Source organism: Perna viridis, chromosome 5 (assembly GCF_037379345.1).
Source record: "Perna viridis isolate PV_CMFRI_1.1 ecotype Kerala chromosome 5, ASM3737934v1, whole genome shotgun sequence".
NCBI lineage: Eukaryota > Metazoa > Mollusca > Bivalvia > Mytilida > Mytilidae > Perna > Perna viridis.
In genome coordinates this window covers 12689948-12707097 of record NC_142449.1, presented here as the reverse complement: position 1 = coordinate 12707097, position 17150 = coordinate 12689948, and the positions used below count along the sequence as shown (strand labels likewise).

The 17150-nt window shown below is 30.8% G+C and overlaps 1 protein-coding gene across 3 annotated transcripts in view; it reads right to left on the bottom strand.

The window, feature by feature from the left end:
* Positions 1 to 1310: 1310 nt before the first annotated feature.
* LOC148616081 (cytoplasmic dynein 1 light intermediate chain 2-like) overlaps positions 1311 to 17150 on the bottom strand; it is a 29182-nt gene continuing 13342 nt past the window's right edge. The window contains exons 6-13 of one of the 3 annotated variants that reach the window (XM_088582766.1): positions 16824 to 16917; positions 16441 to 16576; positions 15600 to 15711; positions 14509 to 14610; positions 13767 to 13859; positions 10239 to 10356; positions 8275 to 8346; positions 1311 to 5716 (exon numbers count right to left, since the gene is read on the bottom strand). In XM_088582766.1, the coding sequence (XP_088438892.1) occupies positions 5607 to 5716; positions 8275 to 8346; positions 10239 to 10356; positions 13767 to 13859; positions 14509 to 14610; positions 15600 to 15711; positions 16441 to 16576; positions 16824 to 16917 (837 nt within the window). In that variant the 3' untranslated portion in view covers positions 1311 to 5606. Of the gene's footprint in view, positions 5717 to 8274; positions 8347 to 8459; positions 8481 to 10238; positions 10357 to 13766; positions 13860 to 14508; positions 14611 to 15599; positions 15712 to 16440; positions 16577 to 16823; positions 16918 to 17150 lie in introns of all 3 variants that reach the window. The other 2 variants (XM_088582768.1, XM_088582769.1) reach the window with 2 other exon arrangements.

The window sequence follows — 17150 nt, the reverse complement described above, 5'->3', positions numbered from 1 at the left end:
TGACCGTTCTTAGAAAAATTACGTTTGTCCTTCAAATTTTTCTTACTATCCACCACAGAACACTGCGTATTTGTTGATTGTTCGATAACGTCACTTTCGTCATCACTTCCAACAAAATCCCTACTTAGAAGTAAATCGTCCGGTTCTGTTTGATCTGCAGGATCCTCTGGAAATTGTGTTTTGGTTTCTCGTATTCTAACATCTTTCGTGACTTCTGTAGTATTGTTCTCTTTCCCTGAATTCGAAAATGACGAATTTCCACCACTAACATTTTGTTTAGAATTTTTTGTTATTGCAGAGTTTTTCTGTTGCACATTTGAAGCTCTCGGTTTTTGAAGCAGCTGCCCCCATTGTTAAATATAGAGTCCCTAAAGCAGAAGCATGCATTAAATGCTATCGATCCTATACTTATTCAGTAATTTCAATTCAAAATGTTATGCAATCAATGTTTTTTATGGTGACAACCTTTGTTCCATTTCACTTAGCTCCAATATCTACACAAATGCATAGACTTATTCTGAATAGTTTAAATTGTTTTAATGCAGAAGACAAGAAACTCCTTCTACTTTGTGTATAATCTTGTATTTATGTTGCATAGTTGTTTAAAATTTGTTTTTGAGGGCCCCAATCATAATTATAATTATTCTTATTAGGTTACCCTCTTTAAATAAAGAATGTACTCACTAACTTCCCATCCCGAACTGTGAATAAAAATAAGACTTGGTATAAAAAAAACATAAAGATCTCCTGACATAATAGGACAGCTTTCAAATTCCTCACAAATGCAATTTCAAGCATGCTCCAGTGCTTACACATCATTTAAAACTGAAAAAAAAAGGTTTTTAATGTCTCATATACCTACATTTTCTGAAGTTTAGAAGATCCCTTCCGTCTAAAACGGGACAAGGCATGAGCAACTCGGTAGCCTATGTACAAACCCAGCAGAAAAAGCTTACCCTGTCGATGCACCCTGTTCTGAGTTTTAACTGGAGGGGAGCTGCTTATTTAATTTTAGTAATCAGTCTTTTTCTTTCGGTTTCTGTATCTAGTGCATTGCTTTAATATTCTAATTTTGACACTCACTTTTTCCTGAAAAAATAAATCATGTTTTAAGTGAACTGGACACCATATTAGCATTAGATTCGTTTGCTTTGATGTTCATATAGTTCTTACAAAGACAAAAAAAATATTCGTTCACTGTAAATCTCCTGACTGAACATTCGGTTGTTGAAATGCAATCCATTTGGTGGCCTCTGAATATAGTGACCCTGTGACTGTTCAAGACACTTACAAAAATCAACTGCAACATATTTAATGGTCTTTTGAAACATTTATTCTTTAAAGTATCTTGTACAATGTCCATGACCCAGTTTCTGCACCTAAGGAAGAATAAGCGATAATTTGATTCATAGTATCAGGCACATTGTAGAGCGAGAGTATTTCAACTATACTGAGATTTCATTACACCACATTATTGTAAAATACATCATATATATATATACCTCAGTTACCATAGTTTTGTTTTTTATGTGTACAATTTTATACTTTCGTACTTGTAATAATACATCTAAACTAGTAGCACTTAAAATATAACACTGTTACTAGTACTTGATACAATACAAGTGAGACACATCCAGTTAAGTATTCTCCTCATTTTCAAAACTCCGTAATTAATATTTCCAGCACTACTCTCTAAGCTTGTATTTACGATCAAGTTTTCGAAATTATGGGTTAAAATACAAACCCTGCAAAAAATTAATATTATCACAGAATATATGTACTGTTGAAAAATCTTAATGAGACTTTCTGGTACTTAGTTGTCATTTGACTACAACTACAGTAGTTCTGATACTTAATAGTCATTTGACTACAACTACAGTAGAGAAAAAGACATGTTTCCTTTTAAATCAAGATATTTTCTTAATATGTCAGGAAATACCTGTGTATCCTTCTGTCATAACTTGACAGAAATAAAGGAACAACAATTACCCCCATATAATTGTAAATAAACATCGCAGTGTGAATCAGCTGTGAACATGAAATGTTGGAGTACAGAGGAATTAGTGTAAGATTGTGGTTTACCAATGTTCATGGTTTTGTGTTCTTTTCTTTTCAAACAAACATTTATCAAAAGAAAAAATGGTGAAACTATATAATTTCGTACCTTTCACAAAAACCAAAATTTTCTGAAAAAAAAAAACAACCTAGATTTGCTAACCATGAATAAAAGTATGTGGACAGTATAATAGCTCCTACCTAAACAAGCAGTTGAAAGGTAATGTTCAGGAACAGGGAAATATTTGCACTGATATAATACTGGCAAGATACTAAATATAATGACATGGCATTGCTTCTATTGTTAGTAAAAATTATAAAACTTGACAAAAAACCTTAACCATTGTACAAAATAATAAATTATGCTATATTTGAAATGACATATTTTACATTTGAAAGAATAAGGAGTTGTGTGTATACCACTTACCTATTTGTAGGCTATAAATCTATATTACAATTAGATTCTGAGAAGTTCTCCACAAAATAATTGTCAAGGCTTCAAACATCAAGATATTTACTATTAAATTTAACATGTTCATTGTTTAAAATCTTTCTTTTCTTTCCAAGGGTTTTAAAATCTACTTGTCATTGAAGGATTTTTTTTTAAAAATGAAAGAAAAACTAAAAAACTTAATGAATTTTATCAGTAATGATCTTCTGATTTTAAAATATCTGCTTTATGAAAATTTAATTAAAATGGAAAATTTAGATATTTGGACTCATTTAAATGATACTATCTTACATGTCACAAATATCTTCATTTTTTAAAAATCTCTGTGGTATGTTTGACTGGAACACAGTGAAAATCAGGTAGATAAAGTGTTCAACATACAATATATGTGTAAAAAGCAACCTCTAGCAAAAAAATTCAACCTTGAAAAAGTTTAAAGAGCACCAGTAAAGTAATACACCAACTTAAATGAATTTTGATAGAGAGATACTACAATTCTAGAGGACCGATACATAATCATATTCTGTCCAACTAGCAAGATGAGGAGGCCATCTTTAAGGTAATGGCAGCAATCCTCAAAGCAAGAACAGATTTCAAGTCAAACAATAAATCTGTATAGGTATAATCATATCTGTAATAAATTTGATCGTCCCCCCATTTTTCTTTAATACTATACATTAAAGCCAAACAAGCCATTCTAACTTGTCAATTTAAAAAATATACAATGGCACTATCATATACACAAATACACATGATTCAACAATCACTCATTCAAGCAAAGGAAAAAAAACAAATAATTTGCATATTAATAACACACCCACAAAACTAAAGATATTTTAGCTTCATGATTTACATAAAATGTTTACATAAATAAATAACAATCATTTACAGGTTTTCTGTACATACAACACAACAATATCTGCAAGAATATCAACTCAGGAAAAATCATACGGAGTAAAAGTTTGAAGAAACGCTTTTTTAAAGAAACATAAATATTACTCTTAAGTCTTAATTTTGTACTTCTCATGTACAGGATAGCTCTATATACACTGATGACAAGGAAAAAGTAAAGAAAATTCTGTTTGAAAGGTAACAATATTGACATTTTTGTCTATGAAATCTATTAAAAAAATAATGTCCTTGTCAAAGACAAATAGGAGAAGTAAGCACAGACAAGGAGAAATTTTGGCTCACGTCTCCCTGTAGATTAGGCCCTAATTCAGGACTGCAGTATCACTATCAGGTGTAACAGCTTCCAATGATAAGTAGAACAAAATTTCTTTATTCTACATTTGCAAATGAACTTATCATTTTGGCAAAAGCTCTCATCAATCACATAATAATTAAGCTACTCCCACCTGTATCAATATGATAAGCTTAAAATATCCCAAAGTATGATTTTAATGTAAGAATCTTTTTTCCTGATTCTTGTGAAAAATATGAAAATGAAAGTAGAATTATTAGCCACTTTTCAAATTCATACTTTGCCAGATATAACTAGATGATTCAAACAACCATCTGTTCTATAAATAGATTCTAAGTTGACACTTTTCCACATATTGTTTACCAATCATATCACACCAAAGTAACAAATCTGGTATTAGTTTATCACCTATTGAACTCTACATTCTCTGTACATCAGCTATTGATAGAATATTATACATTATTTCTGATGCAAATGGAATAGTTTGAATATACTAGGATTTTCATGATAAAAAAAGTGGACAATCAAATGATAAAATGCCTCTAAAATTATCAAAACTTCTCCAATAGTAGAAAAAATGTATAAGATGTAATGACATACGATTTATGTGACACTGAGAGAGACAACTTCTAATTGTGACATGCTTTGGTTTATTTTATGCACCTTGCTTTACACACAGTAAGCTTAAAATTAAAATTATTTGAATAGTTGAGCAAGAATGTTGCTTCGGTACGTATATTTCTTTACAATGTTGTAAATCTTTTTGATAAATAATTTCTTCTTTTTGTAATAACTATTTTGCAAAGCTTTTAAGCTAGGGCTCATAAATAACTTACACTTTCTGATAATTGACACATAAGCATACTAAGAATGTTCAATACTATTGGAGAAGTTCTGATGTCAGCACTATAAATCTATTGCACAATAATTCATCTCTAGGTTTGAGTGAGCATAATTACACCAGTGGAGTGTGGTCAAAAAGTTTGACAGTGCTAAGTACAATATTGTAAATTCTGAAACACTAGTCATTCTCAATAGAAAAATAAAATTACTGCACACTTTCTGAGTATAATACTTTTTTTCTGTCTTATTTTTTTTTAAATAAAATTATTCGCATATGTACATATTCAAGTTTTTTTTGTTTTGAAAAGGGCAAAACTTTTACACATTTTTTTTTCTCCAAAGACTCTATAGTAATTTTTAATTTTTTTTTTGTTTAAAATGCAATTAATTGCAGTTTAAACAACATGTATATAAATAGCATTTATTTAAATGAATCTTTTTATGTGAAATGGTGAAAATTATGCAATATTGGAATGTGAACACAATACATTATTTTATGGAACATAATTTAGCTAAAGAAATAATTATCAAAAATTTACTGATACAGCAAAAATGTAAAAGGATTTATAAGTTTTATTCAAATCAATCCTTTTATCCTCACTCTTTTGGCACATTTTAGATACCAAGACAAAATCATAATTTAGAAAAGGGAGAGTAGTTTCCCCTTTTGTTATTACACAGCCAAAAATATTTCAATTTTGAAAGAAATGAAAAAAAAAACATTAAATGAGAAGCAGGCTGACTAGATTCTACTTAATGAGATAAAACTGGATATCAGACAACAATTTGCACTTACAGCATAATGACCAGTGAAGCTGATCATGTCAACCCTAGTGTCAAAGGGACATAACTCCACTCCACAACCACAATTTCAAAGCAGATGAAATTTACACTTTCCCTGCTGTTGTAAGGAAATTTGTAAACTTCATTAATGGTCCCTTTGGCATTTTTTGTGTCCACTGGGACCTAGTCAACTGACCAACATAGGTGTATGGTATTTTTATTGTCTTGGGCCAGTGCTGTAGATTTGAAGAATACTAGAATTAAACGAGATCACGTTGCCGTGCTATCAGGTCCATTTGGTTTTACATCAGGTATTGTTTTCTTTGTTCGTCTCATTCTCTCTAACTCAGCAGCAGCATCTTGAGAGACAGCAGCTTTATCTATTGACAAAAGAAGACAAATTCACATTAAGAAAAGTACCAATATATTATCAAATTATGCCTGGGTTTCATTAAAAATCTCAAGTTGAGAATTTTCTCAAATCCTGAGTTTTTCCTAAAACTTTAACTTCAACAAGTGTTCTGATTGGTAAAAAATTGAGTTGAGGAAGGATTTGAGAAAAATCTCAGTTTGAGATTCTTTATCAAACCTGGGCCAGAACACTAAACATCCAAAAATAATAATAATAAAAAAAAAACACTACATGAAATCAAGCTAAAACAAAACTTGCATATATTTTCAGATAAATAATTGAAGAGAAACATTTCTCTATTATAAATTTTGCATAAAATTTAAACATCAAATAAACAATACTGTTAAAATTTACAATACTAAACAAATATCATAGTACACACCCAAAGTAGCTTTTACTTAATTATAACAAAATGATTTAATCTACATTCTTTGTGTTCCATTAAGTTGAATGCCCAATTACCGTACAGAAATATTAGATAAATGCAAGGATTTGGGTCTTGTATCAATTAAGTGGAGAATTCCTAATTGGCCCATTTCCAGCTATCCAATTAGTCAGTATTCAAGTTGGAATTTTTTTTACTGAACAAGACCTGATACGATATTAAATAGTAATCCAGTTACAATTACTTCATATTCTATGCATGTCTCAACCCTAGTGACACTTTTAGCTTGTAATTTGAAGCTTCCAGAAGCAACAACCACCACAATCAATTGTACCTAAATTGTATAGGAAATGTACAAGGTTTTCCTTTTCAGATCCAACAGCTTTAAATAGAAAGTTTACATCATATCATCAAACCAAAAAAAGAACTAGCCACTACAACTAAGACTTTATATTATAAATATGCAGTAAAGTAATATATGTAGATTTTTTTCACAAAACGGCCAACATGTTTTAACAATTAAGAACAGGTAATATACATTGTACATGTATATCTACCGAAGTCTACAAATTTTAGAAGAATGTTTATGTAGTGGTGAGTATTACTGTAATGTTTTAAAACTTCAAATGTACAAAGCAAAATTTAACAACAAAAAGATAAAGCTTTACTTTTAAAAATAATAGTGCAAACAACCTTATTTGGTATAGGAAATGTAGCAATTTGTTCCTTCAACAATAATTTTTTTTGTTGTAAATTTAGACTAGAGAAAGTCAATTGTTTAAGTGTTAAGGCAAAAATGTTTAAAAATTATGGTACAGGCTAGTAGGATACTGAGTACCAGTACACTGTGTTAGACTAGAATGTCTCATGATGGTACAGGCTAGTAGGATACTGACTACCGATACACTGCAGTAGACTAGAATGTCTCATTATGGTACAGGCTAGTAGGATACTGAATACCAGTACACTGTATAAGACTAGAATGTCTCATTATGGTACAGGCTAGTAGGATACTGAACACCAGTACACTGTAGTAGACTAGAATGTCTCATTATGGTACAAGATAGTAGGATAATGAGTACCGGTACATTGCAGTAAACTAGAATGTCTCATTAAGCGGTTCAATTAACAAACCCAAAAATCAATCCCAGCCGTCCATTTATGGTATTACACCTTGTGGTACAATTTCAAAGAGATTTAGCAACCTTATAGTCAAGTTACTGTCCAGACATAATGAAAATGCTTGTTTCTATTATTTCTAACCCCTTTTTGGCTCCTTATTCCATATAGTTTTCTAACCCCTTTTTGGCTCCTTATTTCATATAGTTCAAGTCAAAACCCCCAAAATCAATCCCAGACTTCCTTTTGTGGTATGGCATCTTGTGGTATATTTTCATACAGATCTATACACTTATACTCAAGTTATTGTCTGGACAACAGCATGATACCAGTAAAAAAAATGCAAGTGGTAAAAAAAAATAATTTATAGCAGGCCACAGAATCACTATATTGTCACAATTGTAACTTACAATCATTCGTTTGAAATGTCTTGTGTTATTCCCTACTTGTGGAGCTCGGGATGCAGCCTATTTTATCCGGTCTTTGCAGAGTTACCTCCCGTAAAGAAGGTGTAATTTCGAAGTCTCTCTAATCGATGTTCGGATTCGGGTGCAGAAAAAAGAAGTAACTTGAATGAAAATGGAATCCCCAGCAGACAAACACAATGGTATTTCTAAAATTTACAGGGTGTTTCACTTTGTTGGTAGGTTACATAAGGATGATTTTCATTTGTATCCCGGGTAAAGAAAATTTTTGGCAGGGTCAGTAGAACGACAAATTCCCTTTTGACTTTCGAGATTTTCTAAAGTATCGTCAATATCGGATGGAAAACCTTACGTGCTCCGAATAGACACCTGCTCCAAAGGGAGATAAATGTTGACAAAATGTTGGTCCGCAAGTCGGGTATAGATTATGTTTGTAATATCATGAGAAAAACAATTGTTTCTTGTTAAGGCGCTGATTATATCTACAGAAGGCATATAGTGCAATCTAGATAATAAAAACATGATAGAAAACTTCACTCTAAGCCATTTACTTAAATCAAGCTCAAAGGTAAAGCCACACACACACACACTAGTTACCTCGGGACTTTAATTTAATGTCCCCATCCAAATTTGCATGCAGGCTAATTCTGGTAGGATTTCCTCCCAGACCTAAAATTCAGGGGAAGCAAAAAACTTGAAAAAGAGTGGATATTCATTTAATCTGAACCTGCTACCAGATTTGATGTCTGAAAGACCTAAAAATTTCTGAATCAAAATTTTACCTTGAGTTGTTGGTGAATTGGCTGGTATAGTAAAACAAATGCAAATTACAAATTTTTAAATTATCAAGACAATAACAAAACATGCAGGCTAACATGCATATTTAATAGGGGTGTAACAATTCCCAGTGTTCTAGGATTCCTATTTCCTGTTACCCGGGGCAAGCGAAATTTGGGTCAGGGAAAGTTAGGTTCTTAGTTACACTTTCCCGTGGCAACTTGAAAACTTCATATGCTGTAAGGATTTGTTTTGTTAGGAAAGCAGTCATTGACTGTCGGAAAGTTGATTTTATATGGATTTTCCCCCAGGAAACCTCAATTTCTGAAAAATCCTAGAACACTGCATTCCGCTCTGTCATGATCTGATACACATCACGATTTTTGACTGATGATCTAATTCGTATCATGATTTTTACAAACATGTCTTGTTTGTGTTTATTCATTTAGAGTTCAACAAATTATGTAAAAAAATACATAATTTTACTAGTCTTTATCCAATTCTAAAATGTTTAGAACACCAAATAAATTGGTTTGTGATTGAGGAACAACATATTTAGCAGTCATTACTTCATTTTTGATTTCCAGTTAAGCTAAATGAGGAATATTTTCAGAATAGTAAAAATGGCATCAATTTCCACATCATAACCAAAAAGATTGTGATGCACCGATGGATTGTTACCCCCCTAATATTTAAGTTAATAATACCAAGGCATAAACAAATTTGTGTTTCTAGTAATATCGTTTTTCAATTTTACAGTTCATATTTATTCAGCAGTCAGCAGTATTTTTAATAATTTTCTAATGAGGGCCTGAAATCCTGAGTTGACAGAGAAAAACAAGGTCTAAAAGATTACTAGAAACTCAAAATTTTGTTTTGCTTTCCTTCAGTAATTTCTACTGCTGTCATTATCATGTGATCCTGAATAGTTTGTGTAATTGCAGAGGCACTTAAAAAAATTCCTAGAAGGACTATTATATAGATGGTACAGATACTTTTTAATGGCATTTCAGTATGGGAGGGTAGAAAGCGAAGATTTTGATAGAAGTAATTTTTGTGCTTATTTCAATCAATATGTAAGGTTATTTTAAAATAATTTAATTTCAGAAGTAACACACTTTTTGATTGGAAAAAACTGTCCATCACCTCAGAGACCAAATTTTGCAATGGCTGTGACATCATCAACCTTTTTCAATGATTTGCTTGTTGAAATTTGATAATAAAATTAAATTATGAGGAATGACTGTCATATTTTTCGGTCGATGAAGAAATCACCTAAATGCCCATGATGCACACTTAAAAATAACCTGCGACACTGGTTATTTAGTGTGCACCATGTGATTGAGATTATTTCTATACAAACCAAAAAACATATAACAGTCATTCCTTAAATAAGTGTCTTGATTTCTGATGTTTTTTGAAGTCTCTTCCTATGAAATTCTTTTATAAATAGAATAGACCCAGTGAGCATGTTTATGCTTCATTAAGTTTGACCAATATAATAAACAACTGTAAAGAAATCTTATCTTTATGAATACTTGATTTCATAATTCAAAAGCACCATTCAAAGTTCAGTGTCTAGCTTTCATCGTCAACAAAAAGATGTGATGCAATGGACGCAATCAAAAGCAACAATTAGATTTTACACGTTCATGACTATATAATTTAGATTAATTTTTATCACATCTGAAGTTAAAGGAAATTACGATTTTAATGCTATCCAAGTGAACTATTAACTGAAAATAATCAGGGAGAAGTATCCTTATATTAGGCCTGCTACATACCTGCTTTACTTCCTGCCACTGGTGTTCCTCCTTTAGGATTCTTATTCAGTAGACTGTTGAAGAAATTGGCCAGCATTCCTTCACTTCCAGGTGTGGTGCCAGCCTTTGCTCCATCCATCTGTAAAACAATAAATACTGGAATGTTTGGAAACTACATTCTTCGTAAAATGTGAAGGAAAAAGATTAAGAATACTTAAAGGACATGCATAGAATGTTTCTTTCTACTTTAATGGAAGGTAAGACAGTTATCCTGAGGCAAAAATGAAGACTTTCTATTGTATGGAGGCTTTTCAAGATTTTATATTGGTTTAGATACCAGAATATTTAACCAAATACAAATATTACAAATAAATTAGCTATTAATGTTTTATGATTCTCCTTCATTGTTTCTGATAGAGAACAGGAAAACACTTGGAGCAAACAAAAACATTGGGATGGATTTATTACTCAGAAATCAGGGAGGGACTTAGGGTAACATTTTTTTAATTAATGAACCAAAAGGTTATATTTCGAGTGAAATGATTATTACAATTTAAAGTGTTAAATAGGAGATCAGTTTTACTCTTTATGGTATAAAGATATATGTTTTTAACTTATTTTCAAACACTTTATCTGTGGACTCAGTGAAAGTTACAATAAGTCCTGGAAAACTACTTCCAGAGATAAATGTACTGGTGGATTATCAATTGTAGGATATACAGTGACATTGTCAAAGGAATCACAAATATATCAACTTAATAAAATTTCTATGATAGAAAACCAGTGACACAGATTTTAGTACTCCCACTGAATTAGTAGATACATAAAAATACATCAAATACCACCCAGCATAATACACAGATCAGCTGATTAACCATACCATACCATATTAGCTTCTACACTCATTTGATCAGCATCATTACATTTTATCATTTTATAATGTTATGAATATTTCAAACACACTAAGGCAAGCTTTCAAACTCATAAAAATTCCCAAAGTTGTCAAAAGTTTATTCAGACCAATCACACAAAAGCTTAGAGTTATTGAGACATACAAATCTGACTTTCCTCTAAACAACAGAACAAGAAAAAAAAGTAATGATCAAGAAAATAATTCAAACAAAAGTAATGAAGCCAAGTATATAAATACTTGTCATATCCCTGCAAATATGTTTTGAATTCTACTGAATAGGCATCAGCCACAAAAACATACCTATAATACAATATGCATTTTTTCTAGCATAAATATCTATGTATTAAATACATCTAAATTACAATGCACAAAAGTAGACTATAAAATATAGATCTAATCAAATATTCCTCTTTGTGATGATGAAGCAATATACACATATAGAAAGAAACTGATACAAGCATTAGGCTTTTCTCCATTCAGACCAAACAGGTATTCTGTGCAAAATATACAGGACTTTCCAGGCCTGAGAGACATTTGTAGAATGGTGCCACAATATTTTTTTCTATTTTTTAAAATCATTTTAGAATTAAAGTTTTGCTTTTGTCTGCAAAAACACATATCTCCCCCTTCCCGCAAACTAGATCCACTTGCAGTATCCATCATGTCCAAAGAACAGCTTATAAAATTCTGTTGAGAGGCTGCATAGAAGTTGCCGTAACCGGTTCAGTACTTCCAGAGAATTTTAACTGATAAGGTAATTATGAGGATTTTTGACAAATTTCTAAGTTCAAAGGGTATGCAAATTTCTAAGTTCAAAAGGGAAAAACTCCAACAAAAATTGGGGGATAAAAATATCCTGCACAACTACATATGATGTTCTCGCTACATACCAAGTTTCATAAAATTCAGTTCAGTAGTTTCAGAGGAGTTGCACTGGCAAGGTAATTTATGAGGATTTTTGGCAAATATCTACGTTCATAGAGGCACAACTCCTACAAAAATTGGGGCATAAAAATTTTTCTGGTAATATGCACAACTACATATAATGTTCTTGTTACATACCAAGTTTCATAAAATTCAGTTCAGTAGTTTCAGAGGAGTTGCCCTGACAAACTTTGTGAGGGACAAGCCAAAAACAATATGTCTCCCCACCAGAGGGGAGACATAATCAAATTAGAAAATGTGAAATGCGGTATTTAGAATCATTGTTTCAAAAATTATTTAGATAAATAAAACATTTTAAAGGACTCTTAAATGAATCTTGATTATAAGCATGTAAATAAACCTGAGAATGTGACTTGAAAAAATTTCAAATCAATAAACCTATTTAACTACACAGCTAGCAATGATGTTTTAATTTCCCTCTTCTTGTATGAAAACAGGCCCTTTCATTTTAAACTTCTATAAAATGGTAAAGAATCTATAGCATGCCAGGTGCAGTATAACATTCTGTATAGATATGGCTAGTTAGTAAAGTCACACTAGAATGTTTAGACTTACCAAGCGCTAAATAAACATAAAATATACTAAACTTAAAACACACGACAAGTGCTACAAACTGTATACAATATTAATAAAAACACAAACAAAAGTTCTTGCATCTATTATAAAGTTTATCTAAACCACTAAAATGGTCTGTTTAACAAGAAAGTGTATATATTTTGTAAAATAAAAGACAGTGAAATAATGCTTTCAAGCTAAAGAAAGTATTTTTAAAAAAAGAAAGATAAACCAGTTTCATAGACATTATAAGACAATGATACTTTCCAAATGTTTAAGTGAAAAAGGACCATAACTCTTAAACTGTTATCAAACTTGACCCGTATTTTAAAGCCCATAATAATAGTCTTAGTATGAGCAAAATTTGTACAACAATTTATCAAAATCATCCAGAAATAAAAACATTACTTAAGAAAGAGTGGACAGAGATATATGGACTCTATCAAAATCAGTATTCTATTTTATATGATATGACTTTTAAATTTACAACAACAACTGAAATTTAACTGATGAAGGTCTTCGAAAAAAAAGACATCTTCACAAATTCCATTAAATTATTTTTGTTGGAAGTCCTATGATGCAGATAGGGTTAGTTCTCAAGAAACATAATGATGCTATATAAAATAAAATGGGTGAACAAGCTGATTATTTTTAACTTAACATAATGCTGAAGATAATTTAATTTTATTACTCATAAATATGTGATATATGACAAAAAAAGAACAAATTTATTATAAGCTTATTGCACCTTTCCATAAGTATTAAGTCCTGTAACACCAAACTCCGTAATTTTCTATAGACAAGTGGTGTGCTCATTTCCAATCTGATTAATACATAAGCTTTCTTTTACATGCCTTAACAATGTATTACATGTGTTTAATCCCCTTATAACCTATGGACAAAGAAAAAATAAATAGAACATTCATATAACTGTTTCATGTTCAAATGGAGGGTTCTTAAAATAAATAATGTTCCAGACTGAACCCATATTACTAAAGCACAGATATTGTGCTCAATTGCATACAGATTAATGTACAGTTCACATGTTGATTTGATTCACAATTGACAAACAGGATATGATTTCTCTGACAAAATAGAACAAGTGCAGTACAGAAAGTAGACAAAGTAAAACCAACCTTCTTTGGAGATTGTGTAGTAGGTGTAATTGTTTGTTGTTGTCTTGGAGGTGTAGAAGTTGTACCACCTGGTGCTGGGCGTCCTGGAGATTCCTACCAAATAGCATACATTATGTATTATTTACATCATGTGAATATAAACATAAAAAGCTTTAAAGTACCTCTCTACAGATTTAAACACCAAGCATGTTACAGGAAATTAAGTATGAGTTAGAATTCCTGAAATATTTTTTGAAAGTAGTCAGGCCATCTAAGAGAAGAAAAAAACTTGCAAGCTTTCAGCACTCTAATTAAATACATTAAATGAAATATAATATGTTCTAAGTATTTATTTTATCGTTCTGTATATTATTTGTATCTGTTTACAATGTTTAAGCTTATTCATTGAGCAAAACACAAGTACAAAAGCAAATACATTGTTTAGCATTTTGTATTTAAAAACTGGAATGACAAAAAAAACAGTTACCCCCATTTAACATGCAAGATAAGTCTTAATACCCATATTATCTCCTGTGCAGGCATTCCAAAAATTATCTTGCTACATGCCCCCTACATATGATGTCCAACCTTCAGATTAAGTTAGATCATAATATATGCAACACCTCGATAGGAGTTGGGTTCAGATAGTATATAGACCACCAGACAGACAGACAAACTAGGTGATTTCTATAAACATCCCGACAGATAACCATGTATAAAATCCTTGTATTGATAGACCAAAAAACTAAATACATATACAAACCCCTTGTGGTCCAGGAGCTGGAGCCTTGTTCAGTATGGACTGTTGTTTCAGTAAAAATACTTGTTCATCTTCTACAACTATTTCTGCATCTCTCTGAACAGTCTATTAATATAAAAAAAAAACACTTCAGAGTACAGGTTATAAAAGGGTTATGTTTTTCAATACCAAATTCTATTTGACAAGGTTTGTACGGAGGGAATGTGCTCTATACTAGAACTATAGTACTCATGGACTTAGTTATACCTTCCTGTTTACTGCATAAAAGGAACTGGAAAGAGTGAATAACCAAAATATGATTACAAGTGCTAAAGAATGTCTAGATGTAACAAGTGTCTATGTGGAAGTCGTTCTGTGCACAAATTAAATCTTAATATGTTCTTGGCACAATTAATTATATTTTAATGATAACCAATTTATTATCCTATTGATTGTTTAGATTTTCTACATAATTCTATGCTAATTTCAACGTATTATTTTAAATTTTGTGCTGTGACATTTTGGAGGGAGAAAGTTTGAGAGTGAAATTACTTTGTGAATTATTGAATTTTTTTTACACAAGTTGTAAATATTTGATAAATCACTGTTATCTATAAAATAACATGTAATCATTTTTAAAAAGCCGATTTCAAAAGATTTGCTTTACCAACATTCATTTGTATTTAATTGTGTGTCTCATGTATCAGTTTATTTTCTTGTCAGACTTAGACATGGCTTTAGAAAGCAAAAGACTAATTTCAACAAAGTCTCCAACAATGTTTTCCATATCAATTGAGTCATAAAAATATGCTTAATCATTTTACCATATGTTCCTCCAAGATATCATCCATGATAATAAGAACAAGTTTTTATGACTTGAAAGTTCAAGCTAAGAAACAGTGACAGTACATAGTATACAAAAGATTACAAGTTGTACTATGTAACAGAAACATTCTTTATATCAATGTATTGTAATTGTGTTTTAATAAAAAAAATATTCCTAGGCAACATATGGTGTTTGAAAAGGTAAATAAAAACATCATAGGTATCCCCCATGTGTGTACATAAGCCTACTTAAACCTAAACAAAATGTGAGAGACAAATAATAACCCTACCTTTCCTATCTTAGGTTTTACTATATGGTCTCCATAATGGTCATCTGGTTTCATATTATGTAAATTTTCAAACAATATACTAATTTTCTTCTCATTATCCCAGCCAGCTGGACTGTAAATTTTAAAAAATCCAACCTTTATCCTACATACTATGTAAATATATGAGTAGAATGGTGCTCATCTGTAAGAATTTTCTACAGCATCACTTTATTTCTATTATTTTGAAAAGAGAGTGCATGTGGCATGAATAAAGTTGTGCTTCAAGTTGCACAAAAATAATTACTTTAACCAGCACATTGGATAATTCACCAAATAATTGGCTTTATATAAATGATGTTTCATGAGTTGATGAAACAAACTCCTATTTGTTTATACAGGCCACATCCACTATTACCCACTATATTATTAATTACTGTGTATTATCCAATTTCTATCCTGATTATGGAGGCTTTGATACAGATGAAATATAATAACCTTGAGAAACTAATCTAATGTAGTTTATAAGAATTTATTGTTTTACATTTTATGTTTCATTGGCTTGTAAAAGCTTTGCATGACCTATCTCACATTTTGCACATGAAGCACATTTCGTTGAAAATGTGCTACAGTCAACGGTTTTATACACTGATGAATAAACAAATTTATTGATGCAAAGTAACAGTAAAAATGATTATACAGTTTTCAAAAATACTTAAGACATCAAAGGTGAGCATTACACTTACAGATTAAAATATCTTTTTTTTGGTATGTTTTTTAAATAGATTGAGAACACCAGATTTTACATTAATTTACAATAGGTGCATTTGAAAAATATATATATATATATATATGGTGTACTTACACAAAAACACTATCTTTTTCTACAACATACGCAGGAGTATCAAATGGAAAGCCATAAATTCTATGTACTAAATAATTATAAAATAAATCACAGTTCTTCTCTTCTTTAACTGATGTGTATACCAAGGAAGCACCATCTAATAACATGTCAAGGAACACAAATACATAGTGATACAATCAGTCTCATATTTCAGGGATTAAGGTGTTTTTAATGAGTACAAGTTTATATTGTATGTTTAAAGTGTGAACATCAGTTATAGATTATCACTGATACAGGGTTTTTACCAGGAAAAAATTGGGAGTAAGATGCTAATGAACTTTTGTGGCCTTCAATATACATGCTTAAGAAAATTTTTCTTTGAACCTTGATATAGAAAAGGATACATTTCAAACAAAACTTGCGAACATGTTGTTGAATAAAATCAAAATGCTCTTCTTTATAGTCATGTTCCTTTTCTAGTTTTGAGATTGCATCAGACTGAAAAGGAAATCAGACATAATTTAGATGATCATAAGTTCATAACCAAACAGTAATGTCCTATTTCTTATGGGATTGGTATAGCCATTAAGAGATTATATATAAAACCTAATAAAGTGGAAAATAAGAATGTTCATGTCCTTTAAATAAACTGATCAAATGTCTTTTAAAAATATGAAATAGATATATATAAATATGACTATGGGAGACTGGAGTAATAAAAACATGCATCC